General features: G+C 36.0%; 1 protein-coding gene and 1 pseudogene across 3 annotated transcripts in view; one reads left to right on the top strand and one right to left on the bottom strand.

Moving 5' to 3' along the window:
• GLIPR1L2 (GLIPR1 like 2) overlaps positions 1–24,985 on the bottom strand; it is a 57,549-nt gene that overhangs the window by 17,678 nt on the left and 14,886 nt on the right. For 2 of the 3 annotated variants that reach the window (XM_021093123.2, XM_085025093.1), the window contains exon 4: positions 9,009–10,225. In XM_021093123.2, the coding sequence (XP_020948782.2) occupies positions 10,111–10,225 (115 nt within the window). In that variant the 3' untranslated portion in view covers positions 9,009–10,110. Of the gene's footprint in view, positions 1–9,008; positions 10,226–24,985 lie in introns of those variants that run through there. The other variant, XM_085025092.1, reaches the window with a different exon arrangement.
• Positions 12,156–14,565, top strand: LOC102164670 (large ribosomal subunit protein eL13 pseudogene; annotated as a pseudogene).

Genomic DNA, 24,985 nt, shown 5'->3' with positions numbered 1-24,985 from the left:
GGTCCTGCCAGTTCTGTCTGCAATGGGGAAGTGCTTCTTTGCCTCCAAGCAACCCAGCAAGCCCCGCCTGCCCTCAAAAGGCACTGCACTTCTGCAGAGCAGCTGCCTAGCACTGCCCACCCCCTGGAAGAGCTCTGCAGCCCAGAAGTGCTGGGGCAAGCCCTTCCCAGCTACAGGAAGTCTGCCTCCATTGAGATGCCCACCTTCCAGTCCCACCTGCCCTCGGGAAGTCCTCTTTTGCTTCAGAGAGACCCTGTCAGTCCTGCCCACCCTTGGGAGATGCCCCACTGCCTCAAAAACCAGCCAACACTTCCAGCCCTTGGGAAACACTCCACAGCAGTGCCAGGGCAAAACCTGCCTGGCCACAGGGAGTGCAATTCCACCATGAAAAAGAAAATAACAAGCAAGATGAAGACGCTCAGAAACCATTCCCAGTTAAACCAACAGGAGAATTCACCTAAAGCAGTCAACAATGAAACAGAGCTCTGCAGTCTGACAAACCTGGAGTTCAAAAGAGAAACAGTGAAAATACTGAAGGAATTAAGAGAAGATATGAACAGTAATGCAGATACCCTCAGAAAGGAACTAGAAAATATAAGGAGGAGCCAAGAAAAACTAGAAAATTCATTTAAAGAGATACAAACTGAACTAAGGGCAGTAAAAACCAGAATGAATAATGCAGAAGAACGAATCAGTGATGTGGAAGATAGAATAATGGAAATCACCCAAACAGGACAGCAGACAGAAAACCAAATGAAAACCAATGAAAGAAATATAAGATACCTATGGGATAATATAAGGCAGACCAATCTATGCATAATAGGAATTCCAGAAGGAGAAGAAAAAGATAAGGGGATTGAAAATATATTTGAAGAAATTATCATTGGAAACTTCCCAAATCTAAAGGATACTGAGTTCAAGATACAGGAAGCACAGAGAGCGCCAAACAAGTTGAACCCAAATAGACCTACACCAAGTTACATTATAATAAAAATGGCAAAAATTGATAAAGAGAAGATCCTAAAGGCAGCAAGAGAAAAGCAAAGTGTCAATTATAAGGGGACCTCCATAAGGCTATCAGCTGATTTCTCTACAGAAACTCTACAGGAAAGAAGGGAATGGCAAGAGATATTTAAAGAGATGAAAGGGAAAAATATGCAACCTAGAATACTCTATCCAGGAAGAATATCATTTAAAATAGAAGGGGAAATAAAAATTTTTTCCAACAAACAAAAGCTAAAAGAATACAGCAATATAAAACCCATTCTAAAAGAAATATTGGAAGGGCTTCTATAAATAAAAAAAAAAAAAAGAGAGATGAAGAAGTAAGATGGAGGAAACCACAATCAGAGAGCAATCACTCAAATAAGCCAGCATACAGATCTAATCATGAAGATGTTTAAAAAAAATTAAAAAGAAAAAATGAGACATCAAAATCATAAAATGTGGGCAAGGGAAGTAAAGGAAATAATTAGACACTTTTTTTTAATTTTCTTTTTTTAACATTTTATTATGGTAATGAAGTGTGTGAACCTGAAGGACTACCAGGCAACAACACGCAATTATAGGAAAGGGTTGACATACTTAAAAAACAGGGCAAGCACAAATGAAAACCAAATATTACATTCCCAAAAAATGAAAAGAAAAATACTGAAGCAGAAAATAATTGGCGACCATCCAACCAAAAACAGAAAGGAAGAATGGAGAATCATAGAGTCAACTGGAAAACGAGGTTTAAAATGGCAATAAATAAACATCTATCAATTATCACCTTAAATTTCAATGGACTGAATGCTCTGATCAAAAGACACAGAGTGGCCAATTGGATAAAAAGGCAAAAACCTTCAATCTGCTGCCTACAAGAAACTCACCTTAGGACAAAGGACACATATAGATTGATAGTGAAGGGGTAGGAAAAAAATATTTCATGCCAATAGACATGACAGGAAAGCAGGAGTTGCAATACTCACATCAGACAAAAGTGACTTTAAAACAAAAGACATAAAGAAGGACAAAGAAGGACACTATTGAATGATTAAGGGATCCATTGAAGAAGAGGATATTACTATCATCAACATATCTGCCCCAAATACAGGAGCACCCAGATACATACCACAAATATTAACAGACATAAAGGGAGAAATTGATGGGAATACAGTCATAGTAGGAGACTTTAACACCCCACTCACGTCAGTGGACAGATCCTCTAGACAGAAAACCAATAAAGCAACAGAGATCCTAAAGGAAATAATAGAAAAGTTAGACCTAATTGACATCTTCAGGACACTACATCCAAAAAAATCAGAATACACATTCTTCTCAAGTGTGCATGGAACATTCTCAAGAATTGATCACATACTGGGGCACAAAGCTAACCTCAACAAGCTTAGAAGCATAAAAATTATTTCAAGAATCTTCTCTGACCACAATGCCATGAAACTAGAAATCAACCATGGGAAAAGAAATGAGAAAAAACCTACTACATGGAGACCAAACAACATGCTACTAAAAAAGCAATGGGTGAATGAGGAAATCAAGAAGGAAATTAAAAAATATCTTGAAACAAATGATAAAGAAGACACAACCTCTCAAAATCTATGGGACGCCACAAAAGCAGTGCTCAGAGGGAAACTCATAGCGGTACAGGCCTTCCTCAAAAATGAAGAAAAATCTCAAGTTGAAAACCAAACCCACCCCCTAAATGAATTAGATAAGGAACAAAAAAACCCTAATGTCAGGAGAAGGAAGGAAATTATAAAGATCAAAGAGGAAATCAATAAAATAGAGATTCAAAAAACAATAGAGAATATTAATAAAACCAAGAGCTGGTTCTTTGAAAAGGTAAGCAAAATTGACAAACCCCTGGCTAGACTCACTAAGAAGAGAGAGAGAACCCAAATAAACAAAATTAGAAATGAAAAAGGAGAATTCACAATGCATACGGATACTGCAGAAATACAAAAAAAACATAAGAGAATACCATGAACAACTATGTGCCTACAAATTTGACAATCTGGAAGAAATGGATGACTTTCTAGAATCTTACAGCCTGCCAAAACTGAATCAAGAAGAAACAGACCAAATGAACAGACCGATCACTAGAAATGAAACTCAATACATCATAAAAACACTCCCTACAAATAAAAGTCCAGGACCAGATGGCTTTACAGGCGAATTCTACCAAACATACAAAGGGGATCTGGTGCCCATCCTCCTTAAACCTAAGGTTTAGGAAGAAGGTCCACTCCCAAAGACATTCTATGAGGCCACCATCACCCTAATTCCAAAACCAGACAAATATACCACCAAAAAAGGAAACTATTGGCCAATATCTTTGATGAATATAGATGCAAAAATTATCAACAAAATTCTAGCCAATCGAATCCAACAACATATCAAAAAGATCACACACCTTGACCAGGTAGGGTTCATCCCAGGTTCATAAGGATTGTTCAACATACACAAATCAATCAACGTCATACACCACATTAACAAAAGAAAAGTCAAAAATCATATGATCATCTCAATAGATGCACAAAAAGCATTTGACAAAGTCCAACATCGATTTATGATAAAACTCTTGCCAAAGTGGGTATAGAGGGAAGATTCCTGAACATAATCAAAGCCATTTATGACAAACTCACAGCAACTATAATAATGGGGAAAAATTGAAAGCTTTCCCTCCAAAATCTGGAACAAGACAGGGATGCCCACTCTCACCACTGTTATTCGACATAGTTTTGGAAGTCGTAGCCACAGCAATTAGACAAACAAAATAAATAAAAGGCATCCAAATAGGAAGAGAAGAGATAAAACTGTCACTGTATGCAGATGACATTATACTATACCTAGAAAACTCTAAGGACTCAACCCAAGAACTACCTGAACTGATCAACAAATTTGGCAAAGTAGCAGGATATAAGATTAACATTCAGAAATCAGTCACATTTCTGTATACCAGCAATGAAATATTAGAAAAGGAATACAAAAATACAACACCTTTTAAAATTGCACCTCCAAAAATCAAATACCTGGGAATACACCTGACCAAGGAGGTAAAGGACTTATATGCCGAGAACTATAAAACTTAAAGAAATTAAAGAAGACGTAAAGAAATGGAAAGATATTCCATGTTCCTGGATTGGAAAAATCAATACTGTAAAAATGGCCATACTACCCAAAGCAATCTACAGATTCAATGCAATCCCTATCAAATGACCCATGACATTTTCCACAGAACTAGAACACATAATCCCACAATTTATATGGAACAACAAAAGACCCAGAATTGCCAAAGCAATCCTGAGAAACAAAAACTAAGCAGGAGGCATAACTCTCCCAGACTTCAAGCAATATTACAATGCCACAGTCATCAAAACAGTGTGGTACTGGTATCAAAACAGACAGACGGACCAATAGAACAGAATAGAGAACCCAGAAATAAACCCTGACACCTATGGTCAATTAATCTTTGACAAGGGAGGCAAGAACATAAAATGGGAAAAAGAAAGTCTATTCAGTAAGCATTGCTGGGAAACCTGGACAGCTGCATGCAAAGCAATGAAACTAGAACACACCCTCACACCATGCACAAAAATAAACTCCAAATGGCTGAAAGACTTAAATATAAGACAAAACACCATCAAACTCCTAGAAGAGAACATCGGCAAAACACTCTCTGACATCAACATCATGAATATTTTCTTAGGCCAGTCTCCCAAAGCAACAGAAATAAGAGCAAACATAAACCCATGGGACCTCATCAAACTGAAAAGCTTTTGCACAGCAAAGGAAACCAAAAAGAAAACAAAAAGACAACTTCCAGAATGGGAGAAAATAGTTTCAAATGATCTATTTGAATGGACAAGGGCTTAATCTCTACACTATACAAGCAACTTATACAACTCAACAGCAAAAAAGGCAATCAATCAATGGAAAAATGGGCAAAAGACCTGAACAGACATTTCTCCAAGGAAGATATACAGATGGCCAACAAACACATGAAAAAATGCTCAACATCGCTGATTATAAGAGAAATGCAAATCAAAACTACCATGAGATACCACCTCCCACCAGTCAGAATGGCCATCATTAAGAAGTCCACAAATAACAAGGGCTAGAGGGGTTGTGGTGAAAAGGGAACCCTTCTGCACTGCTGGTGGGAATATAAACTGGTACAGCCACTATGGAGAACAGTTTGGAGATACCTTAGAAATCTATACATAGACCTTCCATATGACCCTGCAATCCCACTCTTGCACATATATACGGAGAAAACTTTCCTTAAAAAAGACACATGCACCAGATGTTCATTGCAGCACTAGTCACAATAGCCAAGACATGGAAACAACCCAAATATCCATCGACAGACGACTGGTTTAGGAAGATGTGGTACATATACAGAATGGAATACTATTCAGCCATAGAAAAGAACAAAATGATGCCATTTGCAGCAACATGGATGGAACTAGAGACTCTCATACTGAGTGAAGTATGTCAGAAAGAGAAAGACAAATACCATATGATATCACTTATAATTGGAATCTAATATACAGCACAAACGAATCTTTCCACAGAAAAGAAAATCATAGACTTGGAGAACAGACTTGTGGCTGCCTGGGAGGAGAGGTAGTGAGTGGGAGGCATCGGGAGCTTGGGGTTATGGGACGCAAACTATTGCTCTTGGAATGGATTTACCATAAGATCCTGCTGTGTAGCATTGAGAACTGTGTCTAGATACTTACATCATAACACAACAATGGGAGGAAAAACTATGTATACATGTATGTGTAACTTGGTCCCCATGCTGTACAGTGCAAAATAAATAAATTTTCAAATATATACTAATCAAAAGGTTTACACCTAAAGTATGTAAAGAACTCTCAAAACCCAAAATAAACAATCCAATTTAAAAAAGGGAAAAGGATGTGAACAGACATTTCATCAGAGAGGACATGATGAAGGCAAACAGAACATGAAAAGATGTTCCAAATGGGTAGCCATTAGGAAAATGCAAATTAAAACCAAGATGAGATACTACAATCCACCAATTAGAATGACTGAAATAAAAATACTGACAATACCAAATGCTCAAGAGAGAACAAATCAACTGGAATGCCCATACATTGCTAGTGGAAATGAGAAATGGTATAGCCATTTTCTGGAAACACATCTGTCATGTACCTACAATGTCTCACACACATTTACCATATGATCCAGTAATTTTACTTCTGGGTATTTACCCTAGAGAAATAAAAACTTAACCACACAAAAACCTGTACACAACACAAATGTTTGTAAGTACTTTGTTCACAATTGCCAAGAAATGGAAACAATCCAGATGTCCTTTAATGAGTGAATGGATCAACAAACTGTGGTACATCATGTAATGGAATATTACTCAGCAGAGAAAGAACTATTAACATATACAATAACTTGGATGAATCCCAAAGGATCATGTGAACAAAGGAAGGAAGCCAGTCTTCAAAGATTACAAACCATGTGATTCCATTTATATGACATTCTCAAAAAGACAAACTAGAATGGTGAAGAACACCTTGGAGGTTGCCAGAATTAGAAATGGAAGGAAGGTGTGACTATTAAAGGATAACACAAGGGAGTAAGTTTTTGGCATGATGGAGCTATTCTGTATCTTAGTGGAATGGTGATATTTTGAATCTATTAATCTAAAAATTAATAGAATTTTGAATAAATAAAACATTTAAACAATAGTTTTATACTTTATGATATTACTTATTTTAAATGCCAATCTTCCCAGCTAGACTCTAAGTTCAAAGAGGATAGAAAGTACTTCTCTCTCCTTAGCATTTTATTTCCTGTGCATGGTGCAATGTCTGGCACACAGTTACCATTGAATAAATGTTTGTTGGTTAGCTAAATAAAAGGTTTTTATTTGTATTTTAATGCAGAATTAAGAGAAACTTTTAATGGAATCTACCGGTAAGATGCTATTTTTAAAGTGGAAATTTCTCAACCAAGCCTTTTAACAGTCATATTATTCTAGATATTTCTATTACTTCACTTTCCACTCACTTTCAACCCATAGAAATCTGGCTGCTACCCTGCTATTCCTCTGAAACTTCTTTCAGGTTCCTAATGATGATTTTCATATTGCCAATTCAATGAATGGGTACACTAGGGTACCCTCTTCTCCTTCTCCTTATTTTTCCCCTAGGATTCTATTCTTGGTGTACTATTCTTCTTTCTTTGTACTTGGATGAGTTGTATCTGAGTGAGTCCTTCCTTTTTCACATTTTTAGTCTAAACTATATATTAATGATTATGAAACACAGCCCTGATCTGTACCTTAAGTTTATTGGTCTTACCTGCTCAAATGTTAAATAGGTATTTAAAGTTAATAGTGACCAAAACTGAACCCATCATCTATTTTCCATAGCTTCCTTTCTTCATATAATTCACATCTCAATGACTTGCTGCATTATCACCCAAACTGCAAAACTGACATTTATATTGGACTCTTCCTTTTTTTCGTTATTATGTCAATTAGTGTAGAACACTTGCTAATTTTGCTCCACAAATATTAATCAAAATCCTCTTCATCTTAATTTCTCTTACAAATACTCTAATATGAACCTCATCTCTCCCATGGACTATAACAAAAAACTTCAAACTGATTTACTTTCCTTAGATTCTGCTCTCTTTTTTTTTTTTTTTGAGAATTTTTAAAATATCAAAAAGAAATTTGAACGTACAAAAAAGTTGCAATGTAGTACAAATAACCTTTATTTTGAACCTTTTTTTTCTTTTTTTTTTTGGCCATTTCTTGGGCTGCTTCCACGGCATATGGAGGTTCCCAGGCTAGGGGTCAAATTGGAGCTGTAGCCACCGGCCTATGCCAGAGCCAGAGCAATGCAGGATCCGAGCCGCATCTGTAAACTACACCACAGCTCACGGCAATGCTGGATCCTTAACCCACTGAGCAAGGCCAGGGATCAAACCCGCAACCTCTTGGTTTCTAGCTGAATTCGTTAACCACTGAGCCACGAAGGGAACTCCGTATTTTGAGCCATTTTAATGCAAGTTGCCAATCTGATACCTTATTATCCCAGGGTACTTAGTATTTTCCATAAACAAGGGCAATCTTTTACATAACCATAGTACAACCATCAAAATTAGGACAAGTAACATTGCTACTACCATCTAATCTTTAACTCTCAGTTTTTGCCAATTGTGCTAAATAGTGTCCTTTATAGCAAAAGAACTATGTTTAGAATCATGCATTACATTTTGTTTTCATATCTCTATTTTCATCAGTCTGGGACAGTTCTTCATTCTTTATTTGACATTCAGGATCTTGACAAAGACAACAAAGTCAGTTATTTTGTGGAAAAATCCTCAAATTTTTAAACAAATCTGTAATTTTGATTTAGTTGATGCTTCTTTGTGGTTGGATTAGGTTATGCATCTTTGGATGGAACAGTAGAGAAGTGATGCTCTGCTTTTCTCACTGCATTCTCTCAGGTGATTCAGGGTTTTGGTTTTAATATTTCCCACTACTGGTGATGTTCACTCTGATCATTTTATTAGGGTTTTGTCCCAGGTTGCTCTATTGTGAAGTTACTCTTTTCCCTTAGTAATTAAGTAATTACTTTGGAACTATACAAATATACTGTTCCTCATCAAACTTTTAATTCATTCATGTATTAAATTACATCAGTATGAATCATAACTTCCTGTTTTATCTACTGAGTTATAAATGACTACTATTATTACTTTGGCCCAGATTTTACCAGTAAGAGCTCTTCAAGATGGCTTCTCTGTCCTTGTGTGTCTTTTATGTTACATGTCCCCATTACTTTTTGAGCACTTCCTTGCTTGCAGGTATAAAAAGATGTTCTGTGTTTTTATTCCCAGGGTTTGTTTCCCTTTAGTGCAGACTAGAATTTAGAAACCAACATCTGGGGGCTAGTTGTGCTCACTGAACACTCTTCCAAGGCCATTTCAGAGCCAAGGAAAATATGTATGTATGTTAATATATACATATTTATTGAAAACTGTAAGTTCTAATAACTCTATTTCCAAATCATCAACACAAGATTCATGCTTGTTTTCTTCCTTTACATATTTGTACTCCATTCTCCCATGGTGAGAAAACTGGTTGCATTATCATTAACCTACTTATTTGATCAACTTCCCAGTATGCTTCTAATCTCCACTGCTTCTTCTCCCTCCCACCATAGGTGCCCTCCACTTCCTGCTTGGGCTCTGACACTCCACATCAGGGTGGTAAGGTTGCCAGTTTAGCAAATAAAAATACAGGATACCTAGTTATATTCAAATTTCAGAAAACAATAAATACTTTTTTTTAGTGTAAGTATAGCCATACAACATTTGGGATATGCTTACACTAAAAATATTTTTTTGTTTTCCTGAAATTCAAATTTAACCCTGCACTTAATCTGGCAACCTACAGGCTGATTCTCCATCTAGGACACCCCCCCCCACCACCACATTCAGACTCTGAAATCTAGCTTTGGGCCTCTCAAATGTGTGGATTCTCCTCTTACTGGGGCTCTGACTCCTCTCATGCCAAGAGTGACATTTATTCCCTACCACATTCCTCTAAGCATCATATACTTTAGATAGAGTTATACTTTTGGATTACATGCTCTCATATTTGGAAAAACTAAAAGAAAAATTTAACAAAACATTTTCTACTTTTATCTTTGAATGTCTCGGAGGGAAAAAAACCCCTAAAATAAAGGGCTATTAAATGCTTGCTACTTTACTTCCTTTCTCTATGAATGTTTTGGAATATCATATCCTTTAGATGAATCATTCTTAAATAGGCTGCTATTTTAGAAATTAACCATGAAACTTTTTCAGGGTATAACTATTAACTCTCATTCCTTTGTTCAGATATTCTCATATGCCCTCAGGGGTAGAAATAGGGATATGAGATGGCAGAAAATGCTGTGCAGTTTAGAAAAATCTAAAGATGATACTATTTGATACCACTTTCAATAATATAACAATACCATTCTGATCAAAGAACAATATTAACATGATAATGAAAGACTAGAGTTCACCACATCATTTTCTTGTAATCCAATGCATTATGGATTTTTTTCATGTTTCAGTTATTTTCTTTATCTTACTGCAAAGAAAATCTGTGCATCTGTCATAGTCGTCACACTGAGAACACATTACTCCTTGTGTATAAGGCCTTCTCCATAGAGCTCCTCTACAAAAAAAGCAGAAAACATTGAGAAACCTATCAAATTTTATGTTATTTAAATAATACGGTTATCAATTTTAATTTACAAAGGTGATTTAGTTTAAAAAAATGGACTCAAGGAAGTGCTTGAATCAGAGATGCAATCTTCCTCCTCATTTTTTCCTCCAGAAAATAGTCTCTTCTGAAACAAATTCCCATGACTTTTAAACAAAGTATTATAATTTAAATATGAGCAAGTTTTAAAGCTTCTTTCATTTTAGCACACAGCAAAATTTTCCTTTAAAAATGGATGTTATAGAATGTTTTATAATTAATTGCTTTCTGGTTGGCACAAATGTATAAAAAGTTACATAGAGATGATAGTTTTCCGAAAAACTTGCAAAATCCTGAAATGCCTATTGTCTCAAAGACTCAGCAGCATGGATTATCCTGAGGTCTACATGAAAATTACATAAACATATAAAAGAGCAAGTAAATGTATATGGGATTTTACAAAGTTGACTTAATCCATTTCAGAGCACAGAGGAAAAGTGAAAAAAAAAATCATTATATCACCTTTCCAAAGCTAAGCTAGTAAAAGAGGTCCCAAAATAGATACAAATTGAGATGCTTATTTTAAATATCTAGAATAAGAAAGATAGAGAACATAGAGAAAAGACATTTTTTTGAGAGAGGAGAGGGACATTAATTGTGGTTATTTAAACAAGGTTGCTTATTTACTGAGTATATAGCAGCCAGCTATAAAAACAAACATTAGACATTTAACTCCACGGTTAGGCCACTCTGGGCTATCTAGAAGAATAGTCAAAACCTTAGAAATACATATTTAAAAACATGAATATCAAATTTCTGCATATCTTATCACAAGTTTTTCATGATACCCACCCAACAAGGTATCTGATATTCTTGAATGGCAAGCTTTCAAGTCCATCAAGAATATGCAAAGATATATTATTTGCGGATCATATATCATTCTCTTATTGCACAAATGAATTTTGTTTAGCTCGCAGCCAGAATACTAGCCATCAAAAAAGTCAAGAATTCATCCAATCACCTTTACTTTTACCCCAGTCCACTTTTACTGCCCTAACCCTTTATCACTGAAACAGATACCTATAACACAAAAGCAGAGCTTATCCTGTCCTAAGGCCCCGGGTTGGAGGATCTCTGTTGTACCTCTGCAAAAAGCTACTCACTGCAAAGACTGCCTTTAAACCTGGAGCACAGGCCAATCACCCTGTGACAATAATGTCTGATAATTGCAGGGCAAATTAACTTAAAGGCAAATAAATAAACAAATAAGTTCATCAATTAACCAAAATAAATAAATCACACCATGCTAGAATAAAAATGGGCTCTTTTTTACAAAGATATTAATTTTATATAACTATTTATATTAGGTAGTCAGAAATGCAAAGCTAATACTCTCTCTTGTTAACCTTCCTCTTGTTCTGAATTTCTAAAAAGTTTAACCCCAAAGCAACTTGAACCTGAATCTATAGTACAATTCACAACTGCAACTAGAATTACTAGGCTGGATAAGGAGGAACTAGCAGATGAGTATCTATAACTAGCAAAAGTCCATTGAAATTTCATAGCTATCCTGGCAGTAGCTGAAGAAATAGATGATATTCTTTGTCTTTAGGCATTTGCTTTTTCCAAGAAGCTGCCCAGTGGTTGGCTGAGACCAAGTCAAGACTCTGAACATTGTCCTCTGGAACTTTTCTTAGACTCATATCTGGCCATATCTTTAGTATACTGCCACCTACAGGACATGTGTCCAGACCCTAGATAAGAACAGGTTGCCTGGGTGGCCTAATGGAGGCCTAACAGATAAACTATTCCCATGCCCAACCCAAAGTCCATTAGAAGACTATTATTCAAATTTTATAACAGATCTACACTGTTCCAGAATTAGAACATAATTCTAGTGGTTATGGGAAACTTCACTGCCTGCCACTTTGTCCATAAAGGAGGTAATCCAGCCCCGTGGATTGACTGTCTAGCAATTACAGTTTCCAAGTAGGTTCTTCTCTTCAAAGTTCTTCATGTGCAGACTTACATTGTCTGTATATTGTCCACAGAACAAGAAAAATGGCCAGAGTACACCAAACAAGTGTTGATTTTTCCTTATTATATAAGTGGAATAACTAGGCCACCTATACTCCCTTCACTTTTACTAATACAAGTATCATTGAGAAATACCACCATGCCCGTTGCTGGTTCATATCTGGACATTTATAGGTTTCCCAAGTAGACCTAAAGAATCTATCCCAATAAGCTGGAGAAAAATACAATGCAATAGCAGCAACAAAAATTATCTTTTAGAGAGTCTATCTGGCTCTCCTTTTGGTTCATAAAATACATTTGTCTTTGCCACAAACTCCATGACTACTTCCTAGACCTACTCAAACTATCCCTATATGTGCAAAGCTGCTTCACTTTATACCACTTTCTGTGAAAATCAGTTGGTCACACCTCCCTCCCTCACTTTCAAATCTTGCACCTAAAGGACTAGGGACCACAGTTAAAACCAATAAAGACCCTTTTGAGGCCGATATTATTTAGCTGCACCATCACTAATCTTCCCCAAGATACCTTCTTCCTTCTGATCATGCCTCCTTATTCACTTTGGTATCTGGCTCACCATTTTCCTTTTTAGTCAAAATTGAGTCATTGTCTACAAATCTGGGACCTAGATGATTATAATATGCTTATGGATAATTCATCCAATAACTTGGTCTCCATGTTATTGGATGTCTTCACCATCACAAAACTTCCTAATGTTCCATAATGGTCACTTTTGTAGCCACATTCTGGATCTCATTATCTCCTAAAATGTCTCTACTTCTGAACTCACAAAATTATACATTCCACTCCTTGACTGAAACCTCCTGTACTTCCAGGTTGCTAACTCATTTACTGCTGTCATACACGTCATTAATTTCACTGGTTCCACAAGACTACTTTCTCTCCTAGTTTTTCTCTATCTATTATGTTTTCTCATCTTGATCTGGCTTGGGTCCATTGCTTTGCATATTCTCTAGTTGAAACCCTGAAACTCTCTTGCACTATTTTCCTTTACATCCACAGGACAAAACCTCAGTGCTGGAAAAGAAATAAGGGAATCTTACTGTCTACATTGCTCCATGCCTGCTTCAGGGATGCTGGGTGCTGCTGGAGGAAAATCATTAAACTGTATAGAGAATATATCTATCATTCTTGGTTCAGCTTCCTCTCTTATATTTTCCATAATAACTATTTCAAATCTTCTCAGTCCTCAAAATTCCAACTTCACCATCTCCCTCTTTATTCTCAGGACCTGGTCTACTCTACTTCACAGAGAAACATAACAGTCCTTAGATTGGAACTTGAGAAGTTTTCTGTCACTAAATATGACAAATATACCTACCCCCTCTTTCCCTCCTTTTTAATACAACTGAAGAAGAGCGCCTCATTCTTTCTAAGGTTAATCTCTTTTAAACCCTTCTGTATTCTCAGGGACTTATATCTTTACATATACTCTGCTTATCTTCTTTATAAAGAACTACTTTTATTCTGTATTAGATCCTTCATGTTAATATTTAAATATTTTCACATCTGTCCTATTTTAAAAACAAAATAAATTAAAACAACAGCTTCTTTCCATGGTCATGTGCTCTTAGAGGAGGCCCATGTGCTGCAACCCTGGTGCCCAGCCAGAATGGCATGATCCTAAAGCCCCATTTCCACAAGGAGTGGCAGCGGCAGGTGGCCAAATGGTTCAACCACCTGGTGTATAAGATCCAAAGGCACAAGGCCCAGCAGGCCAAGGCATGCCGCATAGTCCCATGGTCCAGAGGCCCATCTCCGGCCCGCTGCTGCCGGTGGTGAGATGCCCCATGGTGAGGCACCACGTGAAGGTGTGCTCCGGCAGGGGCTTCAGCCTGGAGGTGCTGAAGGTGGTTGGCATTCATAAGAAAGTGGCCCAGACCATTCAGATCTCAGTGGATCCCAGGAGGTCGAACAAGTGCATGGAACCCCTGCAGGCCTATGTGCAGCAACTCAAGGAGTACCTCTCTAAGCTCATTCTCTTCCCCAGGAAGTCCTCCGCCCCAAAGAGATGCTGAAGAGCTCAAAAGTGGCCATCCAACTGACCAGACCAGTCATGCCCATAGGGAATGTCTACAAGAGAGAGAAAGCAAGAGTCATCACGAAGGGGAAGAACTTCAAGGCCTTTGCGAGTCTCTGCATGGCCCATGCCAATCAATTCCTGACTCTTTGGCATCTGGGCAAAAAGGGCCAAGGAAGCTGCAGAACACACATTGAAAAGAAAAAATAAAGTGCTGTTGGCATCTTGTGACTGAAAACAAAAACAAAGCAACAACAACAAAACAGTCCTCGATTCATTCCAACCTGGTTATCAGTTTCCTCTACTCCACAGAAATGGCTTTTTCTTGATCAATGAACTTCTCTTCAAATCTGCTATTTTTAGGTCCTGACTTTGCTTGACCTCTTAGAATGTGACATTTTGGAAATTTTCTTCCTTTGAAACTACTCTTTCCCCCATGCCTTCATTGAAACCATACTCCACTGCTTTTTTCTTCTACCTGTCTAGCCACTCTTCTTAGGTCACCTCTCCCACTTTATCTTCCACTAACTGGTCTTTAATGTTAGCAGGCATTCCACAGGTCCTCTTCTCTTCTCATTCCATATTCCCTTGCTAAGCAGTCTAATCAATTCCTATGATTGAAATTACCCTATGTAGTCTGGCACTCTAAATATTTGTTCTATGTCATTGGTAACTCATGAGTTTTTGAGCTACATAACCACCTGCTTACTAAACATTCTAAAGTGAGTGTTACACAGCCAACTCAAATTCATTATGTTCAAAATGGAACTCACAATCTTCCCTCACTAAAAGTTTAGTGTTCCCCTTTGCATTTAATGCCAATACCATTCATGCCTGATCATAAATTTGAGAACCTTCCTTGACTATTTCCCCTCTCATTACTTAATGACCTACAAAACCTATTATTTACCTTCTGAAAATGTCTTAAATACTTCTCCAATCTCAACCCAGACATCCCTTGTTGATGTAGAAGAAATATATATATACTACAATACACACACACACACACACACACACACACACACACGTATATATATATTGTAAGTAGGAGGAAGCAGAAAAGGGCACTTTTAAAGGGGAAAAATGTCTCCATCCTCCACTTTCCATCTGTCTCCCCAGAGATAACTTCTGTTAATAGCTTCTTAGGATTCCTTCCAGAAAAGAGTTTTGCACAAAAATTCTCATAACTTATATACTTGTGATAAAGAGGCTAGCTATCAATCCAAATACCTCTTGAAATATTACAGAAGTATTTCATCTTGGCACATTAATGTCTAGTCTCAGTACATTTCCCAACCTCCCTTGCAACTTACACATGGCCATGAGATTAACTTTACATAAAAAATTTATATATATATATATATATATATATATATATATATATATATATATATCTCCAATGGGATGGCAGTAGCAGTGATGTGCACCACTTTCCATCTGGTACTCATGCTGCCAACATGTCTCCTTTTCCTTATTATGAGCTTGAGCTAGCTGATGTCTGTGACCTGGATTTGATCATACAGACAAGGACAATGCCCCGGGAGATGGTGAAGAAACAAAATGGTGGAGTTCCCTCATCACTCAGCAGGTTAAGGATCCAGCATTTTCACTGCTGTTACAGCTATGGCACAGGTACCATCCCTAGCTCAGAAACTTCCACAAGCTGCAGGTGTGGAAAACCAAAGGAAAGCAAAGCAAACAAAAGAGCAACCTGGATCTTTGAATGACTAATGGAGCAGAGTTACCCACTAAACTAAAATTTCCCACTTTTATCTTATTGAGTCACTGTATTTTCTGGTAATGGTAGCTGTTAAAACAAAAAGATCTAATCTCACTTATTATTGTTCTTCATTTTACTTTTTTATCTAATGAGACCTTTCCATATTGATACATAAAGATACCCATTTTTTCAATGGTTACACAATAATGTACAGGAAATTAATTGCTTAATCCCAATGGAGTCATTGTTTTTTTAATTCCAGTTTCATGCTATTAAAACATGCTATAATATATATCATTGTATGTATATCTTGGCCAACTTTCATGAGGATAATAATAAGGTAAAATCCTAATAAGGAGGTTATAAGAGAAAAAGGTAAGTATATTTTAAATTTTGTTATACTTTCAGGTCCAGAAAGACTTTACAAATTTATTGTCTCATCACAAGTGCAAGCTCTTCTGTATTCTTAAATGGTCATTTATTTTGTTTTTACCTGAATTACTTCAATTATGAGTGAAACTGAATGTCTTTTTGCATGATTAATAACCATTTTCTTTTCTTTCCAGTAAATGATCTCTTCATATTTCTGCATACTTTCTCTTGGGTTGTTTCTTTTTTTTCCAATTTGTATGAATTCTTTGTAAATTAAGGGACTACCTCTGCCATATATTCCACAAATACATTTTCTCAGTATATTATTTTTTCTTTGGCTATATCTACAGTATCTCTTTAGCCATTAATTAGTCTTAAATTTTTATAAAATCAAATACACATTTTTTGTATTTTTAAGTTCTGTTTGGTAAGGCCCCAGACTGTTCATAACATCTCTATGTTTTGGCTATGCCCAACTGCAGCTCTGTCTTCTTAGCACTGTGTAGCTTCTGAAATCTCTATTCAGGGCTTCAATCTGCAAATAACTGTTATTATTTAGTCCTTCCAAAATCTTGCTTTGAGGTGGTGCAGTTTAGGAGTTGGCCAAAAACTTGCAGAGAATTTTCACACAGAGTTTGGGGTGGATGGGGTCCTTCTTTGCAGCCCCCACCTCTTTGGGATCTTGTCCTAAATCCTAGACACCTTAACATTAATCACTACTGATATCTCCTCTGCCCATCTCTGCTTGGATTCTGTTTTTCTGGCTATGGTCTCTAGAACACTCAGATAAAACCAAAGCAAATATTAGGTTTCCATTGAGTTCTTTCCTATGTGCAAGGATCATAGCCTTGCACTGGTTGTTTTCTAATGCCTAAAAATAGTTATTTTATGTTTTGTCCAGTCTTTAGAGTTATTTTAAGCAGGAAGGCTAATTCTTATAGCAGCTTACATAATGTGGAGAAGCAAAGTGGATCAAATATTTAAAAGTTACAACAATTGCTAAAAGAAAATGTAAGATAGTAACATTTTGGGGAAAGCTTGTGTCTAAGTATGACACAAAGCTCAAACCCATGAAAAATGTATGATGCTTTTTTTTTTTATACCATATAACAAAGTAATTCTATTTGGCAAAAATAAAATGCATTATGGATAACATCGAACTGACACATTTGTAAATTACACTGCATGAAAGAGCTAATTTTTCTTGTTACATAAATCACTCCTATAAGTGAAAAAAAAGTCCAACAACTTAAGAGAGAAACAGTTTATACAGAGGAACAGTCAGGTCTCAGCATATGAAATCCAAATTTTCTGAAATATACAAAAATATGCTTAAACTCATGAAAAATAGAATATGAAAATTAAATATATACTTAACTCATGGTAGAAAACAGCAAAATATTTGAAAATATATTCTCAAAGGAGTTGAAAAACCTTTCTTATATGTTTAAAAAAATTGTTACAGGAAAACAAGTGACTATGATGAATACATATTGAGTAATACCTTTGCAAATTAAAAGTACACATGCTCCTTGGCTTAGTGTTTCTATATACTATGTATTTATATTACAGCCACTAACTCATGTGAGAATTGCATGTCTAACTGGATAATTACTGACTGAAATAAAATTAATAATATATCTGAAACATCCATCAGGAGAGTATTTCAAATTAATTTTTATATATCCATTTAAAAAAACACTGTGAAAGCCTTAAAAAGAATTTGGAAACTATTCATGTACTCATGGAAAGAATTCTAATGCATATTTTTTTTTTTTTTTTTTTTTTTTGGCTGTGCCTATGGCATGCAGGGAAGTTCCCAGGCCAGGGATGGAAGTTGCATCACAGTCATGACCCAAGCCACAGCAGTGCCAATGCTGGATCCTTAACTGTTAGGCCACATGGGAACTCCAGTTCATATCATTAAGTAAAAAAAATTAAAGACCACCGCAGTAAATGTAGTATGCTCCTGTTGCAATTACGGAAATGTACACAGGAGTGCACATACATGCACGCACACACATACACACACACACACATACACACACAAAGATATACATTTCCATATGCAGAGAACACATCTTTTAGGATAAAATTTTGAGGAGGGTAACTGAAAGACAAGGATGGGAACATTATCTTCTCCTTGGATAGAATTTTCCATCACAAACATGTATCAAATACTGAACATGATTTATTAAATGACCTTAAATTACAATCCATAGAAGCCAATAAGAAAGAGACTATGTCACTCAAGATCCTAAGGTCTAGTAAAAATTGTAATCAGAGGAAAACATATAACTTTAAACATCTTCAATATTAAGTAGGATTAAAGATAAACTGAATGTTGTATATCCTATTAAAAACAGCAACACAACAATAGCTTCCCCCCCCAAAAAAAAAAATACTTGGAAGATTAAATGTCTCAAAATAATGAAAGAGAAATAAAGAATGAATGAGAAAGGATAAATAAATCCAAAAATCTTTTCTTTTGAAAGACCAATAAAATAGATTAAGCCCCTCATGAGCAAAGAAGGAAGAAAAATATTCACTATTAAGAATATCTCTACATTTTCTCTCATTATAGTTATCTTTTCTTTTTCCAGATAGAAGTTTCTCTTTCAATTCTTACCCCATTCCTCATATGTTCTAATATATTCTATCACTCCCTATTTTCTTTTTCTGTTTTTGTCTTTTTAGGGCCAAACCTGCAGCATATTGAAGATTCCAGGCTAGGGGTCAAATCGGAGCTACAGCTGCCAGCCACAGCCACAGCAACATGGGTTCTGAGCCACATCAGTGACCTACATCATAGTTCACAGCGACTCTGAATCCTTAACCCACTGAGCAAGGCCAGGGATCAAACCTGCATCCTCATGGATACCAGTAGGGTTCATTTCTGCTTAACCACAATGGGAATTCTTAACACTCTCTATTTATGATGGCTTTCTTTAGCTTATAAAGATGCATTAGAAATCAGTTATATTTTTTAAAAAAACCTTCACTAAACTCTACACATTTACCACATTTCTTTTTCTTTGTTACCAGATATCTATATAGAATATTCTAAATTGGCATAACTATTTTTCAAACTGTAAGTCATAAGCCATTAATAGGTCATTAAATCAAATTTAGTGCTTCATAATCAATGTTTTAAAATGTGAGACAGACTAGAAATCTGCACTTAACTGAATGAAACACCATTTCATGTTTTTATTTCATCATTCACAGTAAGGATACACATTGTTTTGAAATCTCTTTCAGTAATGTACTTTGTTTCATAATTCTAATATGTATATATTTTCACATTTTGGTATTTCTGAAATTGAGATCTATCTTAACATTGATGGAATCTTAAAATCGCAGGTGGCCAGGCAGAGAGGTGATAGGGTTATCACTGCACATCATGATCTTGTCAGAACTCTTTTTTTCAGGTTTTTATTTTTTCTACTATGTTGAGTTACATTGTTCTGTCAATTTCTGCTATATAGCAAAGTGACACGGTCATACATATATATATATACACACACAGACACACACACATTCTTTTTCTTACATTATCCTCCATCATGTTCCATCACAGGTGACTAGATACAGTTCCCTGTGCTATATAGCAGGATCTCATTGCTTATCCATTCCAATGCAATAGTTTGCATCTACTAACCCCAAATTCCCAGCATAACTTTTCATATTGTCATCATTCCAAATAGGTTATATGCATAGTTTGCATTTTATGTTATTTAAATTGCTATTTGAAATGTCTAAAATGATCATAATATATGATTGAATCATAAATTATTATGCATGCATAAAAGTGTGAAAAAAGAGCAAACTCATGTATAATAAAAAGAGACTGATGAGAAAATAAGTCCACAAATAAACCCACACACCTATGGTAAATTGATCTATGACAAAGGAGGCAAGAATATACAATGGAGAAAAGACAGTCTGTTCAATAAATGATGCTGGGAAAATTGGACAGCTACATGTAAAATAATGAAATTAGAACACTCTCTAATACCACAAAAAATAAACTCAAAATGGATTAAAGACTTAAATGTAAGGCCAGATACTATAAACCTCTTAGAGAACACTCTTTGACATAAATTGCAGCAATGTCTTTTTGGATCCACTTTCTAGAGTAGTGAAAATAAAAACAAAAATAAAAAAATGGGATCTAATTAAAATCTTTTACATAGCAAAGGTAACCACAAACAAAATGAAAGCAACCTACAGAATGGAGGAAAATATTTGCAAAAGAGCGACTGACAAAAGATTAATCTCTAAAATATACAAAGAGCTTATGCAGCTTGATATAAAAAAAATAAAAAAAAGGGCAGATGTCTAAATTGACATTTCTCCAAAGAAGACAGACAGATGGCCAAAAAGCACATGAAAAGATGTTCAGCATTACTAATTATTAGAGAACTGCAAATCAAAACCACAATGAGGTTTCACCTCACACCAGTCAGTATGGCTATCATCAAAAAAAGTCTACAAACAATAAATGCTGGAGATGGTGTGGAGAAAAGGGAACCCTCCTACACTGATGGTGGGAATGTTATTAGCACAATTACTATGGAGAGCAGTATAGAGGTTCATTAAAAAACTAAAATAAAACTATCATTTGTTTAAAGTTCCCGTCGTGGCTCAGTGACTAACATCCATGAGGATGCAGGTTTGATCCCTGGCTTCACTCAGTGGATTAAGGATCCGGTGTTGCCGTGAGTTACGGCGTAGGCTGCAGACTCGGCTCGGATCTGATGTTGCTGTGGCTGTGCACAGGCCAGTGGCTACAGCTCCAATTGGACCCCTAGCATGGGAACCTCCATATGCTATGGGTGCAGCCCTAAAAAGACAAAAAAAAAGAGGAAAGAAAAAAACATTGTATGATCCAGCAATCCCACTGCTGGGCATATATCTGGAGAAGATCATAATTCAAAAAGATACATGCACTATTTCAGTAATGTTCATTGCAGCATTATTTATAATGCCCTTAATGGAAGCAACCTTAATGTCCATCATGGAAACAAACTTAATGTCTATCAACAGAGGAATGAATAAAGAAGATGTGGTACATATATACAATGGAATATTACTCATCCATAAAAAAGAATGAAATAATGCCATTTGCAGCAACTTGGATGGACCTAGAAATTATCATACTGAGTAAGTCAGACAGAGAAAGAAGTAAATCAGACAGAGAAAGGCAAATATCATATTATAGCACTTATATGTGGAAGCTAGTTAAAAATGATAGAAATGAATTTATTTTCAAAACAGAAAGACTCACAGAAACAAACTTATGGTTACCGAAGGGGAAACATGGGGGGAAGGGATAAATTAGGAGTTTGGGACTAACATACACACACTACTATATACAAAATAGGTAATCAACAAGGACCCACTACAGCACAGGGAACTCTACTCAATATTCTGTAATAACCTATATGGAAAAGAATTTGAAAAGGATTGGATATATGTATGTGTATAACTCAATTACTATTTAAAATACAGATATTGTGTTTATTTGGTTAACATTGTATGGGTGTAGGTTTTTTTTTAAATTTCTTTTCCAACAGTCTACAAGTGTTTTCAGGATAGAAAACATGTAAAAATGTAGAATTCTATTGCACAGTTATTGTTTAAATGTACCTACGGCAAACTTACATTTAATTAAGTAAAATATCTTGTGGATACCTGCAGATGCAACAGGTCTAAAAATAAACAAATTGGAGTTCCTATTGTGGCACAATAGAAATGAATTTGACTAGTATCCATGAGGATGTGGGTTCAATCCCTGGCCTCGCTCAATGGGTTAATCCGGAGTTGCTGTGGGCTGTGGTGAAGGTTGCAGACGTGGCTTGGATCTTGCCTATTTAGCCCCTGGACTAGGACCCTCCATATGCTGCATGGGTGTGGCCCTAAAAAGCAAGAAACAAACACTTTTTCCTCCACCCTATGTCTTTTCCTAGTTCAGTTAATAAAATTACCTATCACTTAAGCTTAAATTCTTATGCTCATTTTTATTGCACCCTCTTCAAAATCTAAATTCAAAGCTAATCTGATTAATACTGTTTCATTTACTTTGTTTTATTTTGCTTAGAAATGTATCAGTCTTTATCTTTGTAAAATAATCACCAGAAAATGATGTACGTAAATATTGTTTCAATTTACTTTTTCTGATACAACATAAGCTATCTTAATCTTTTTATGGGTATCTACAGATTCTTTTCTATTCTTTATTATTTTTGTTCTATTTATTCTCTTCTTTAGGAACACTAATTTATACGCTTATTTGCCCTACACAGTTCCTTTCTTTTTTCATATATATTTTTACTTCTATTCTTCATCTTTGTGTTCTAAAAGAAATATTCAAGACTGTCATTGACTCATATTTTCTCTATTGCTGAATTTGTTAAGTTTTTTTATTCTGTATTAGCTTCCTATGGCTACTTTAACAAACTGACACAAACTGGGTGGTTTAAAACAAGAGAAATCTATTTTGTTCTGAAGGCCTGAAGTCCAAAATCTTGGCATTGGCAGGATTGTGCTCTCTTTAAAGGCTCAGAGAGAGAATTCCGTGACTCGTCCAGCTTCTGGTGGCTCCAGGAGTCCCTTGGTTTGTGAATGTATCACTCCAATGTCTTCCTCCATGGTGACATTGCCTCTTTCTCTTCTGAGTGTCTAGTACTGAATCTCCCTCCCTTCTCTCTTATGAGGATGTAAATAATTGCCTTTAGGTCCCACCAGAATAATCTGAGTTCCTCCTCTCAAGATCTTTATCTTAAACACACCTTTTGCCAGGTAGGTTAAAATTCACAGGTTCTGGAAATTAGGACCTGGATACATCGTTTGGAGGGGAGGCAGCCACCATTTAGCCCACTACACATTCTGATTTTCAATTTGGCTTTCTTATTTTCATTTCTCCTAAAATATTTCATAATATTATGATAAGCTGATTTTTTTAAACCAGTAATTCTTAAGAAAGATAGCTAAGACTGTCTATTTTGAGTACACATCAAACAAAACTTGGACTGGGTTGACTACTATAGATTCTTCACAGGTAGCCTGTTAATATTTGTATCAAAGAAAAAATGGTTGATGGAAATTTCAAGACAAAGAAGCCTATGGGAAAGGTAGGTGGAAAGAAAAGTAACACTAACAATTGATAACTTCATCTCATCACTATAGTCATGGGATCCCCTGCATTTGCTATTGTTATTAAGGTCACCAAATGTCTTCATCTTATCAAATGGAAATGTGATCTTTCCTTCCATACTTTTTTAAAAACCATTCTTTCAGGAGCATCTCATATAGTTAACCACTTTGGGCATTTTGATTCATGTTCTTCACTTGGCTTCCAAGTATCCTTATCATCACTGTTTTGATTTCCTTCTTATCTTGTTAACCTCTTCATTCTTCTTTGTTAGCTCCTTTGCCTGGTAGTGCTCTAGGACTTGGTCCTCAGATTAAGTCTACATACTCACTCTTTTTATTTATTTATTTATTTATTTATTTATTTATTTTAACTTAATTTTATTTTATTTTATTTTACCATTGTACAGCAAGGGGATCAAGTTATCCTTACATGTATACATTACAATTACATTTTTTCCCCCACCCTTTGTTCTATTGCAGCATGAGTATCTAGACAAAGTTCTCAATGCTACTCAGCAGGATCTCCTTGTAAATCTATTCTAAGTTGTGTCTGATAAGCCCAAACTCCTGATCCCTCCCACTCCCTCCCTCTTCCATCAGGCAGCCACAAGTCTTTTCTCCAAGTCCATGATTTTCTTTTCTGAGGAGATGTTCATTTGTGCTGGATATTAGATTCCAATTATAAGAGATATCATATGGTATTTGTCTTTGTCTTTCTGACTTATTTCACTAAGTATGAGAGTCTCTAGTTCCATCCATGCTGCTGCAAATGGCATTATGTCGTTCTTTTTTATGTCTGAGTAGTATTCCATTGTGTATATATACCACATCTTCCTAATCCAATCATCTGTTGATGGACATTTAGGTTGTTTCCATGTCTTGGCTATTGTGAATAGTGCTACAATGAACAGGCAGGTGCATGTGTCTCTTTTAAGTAGAGTTTTGTCCAGATAGATGCCCAAGAGTGGGATTGCGGGGTCATATGGAAGGTCTATGTATAGATTTCTAAGGTATCTCCAAACTGTTCTCCTTAGTGGCTGTACCAGTTTATATTCCCACCAACAGTGCAGGAGGGTTCCCTTTTCTCCACAACCCCTCCAGCCCTTGTTATTTGTGGATTTATTAATGATGGCCATTCTGACTGGTGGGAGGTGGTATCTCATGGTATTTTTGATTTGCATTTCTCTTATAATCAGCGATGTTGAGCATTTTTTCATGTGTTTGCTGGCCATCTGTATATCTTCTTTGGAGAAATGTCTATTCAGGTCTTTTGCCCATTTTTCCGTTGATTGATTGGTTTTTTTGCTGTTGGGTTGTATAAGTTGCTTATATATTCTAGAGATGAAGCCCTTGTCCGTTGCATCATTTGAAATGATTTTCTCCCACTCTGTAAGTGGTCTTTTTG

This window comes from Sus scrofa, chromosome 5 (assembly GCF_054392235.1).
Source record: "Sus scrofa isolate SSC_HxYL_T2T_F1_AM1 chromosome 5, Sscrofa_HxYL_maternal_Yorkshire_Landrace_v2.0, whole genome shotgun sequence".
Classification (NCBI taxonomy): Eukaryota; Metazoa; Chordata; class Mammalia; order Artiodactyla; family Suidae; genus Sus; species Sus scrofa.
Note: the sequence above shows the minus strand (reverse complement) of the source record. Positions and strands in the feature narration are given on the sequence as shown.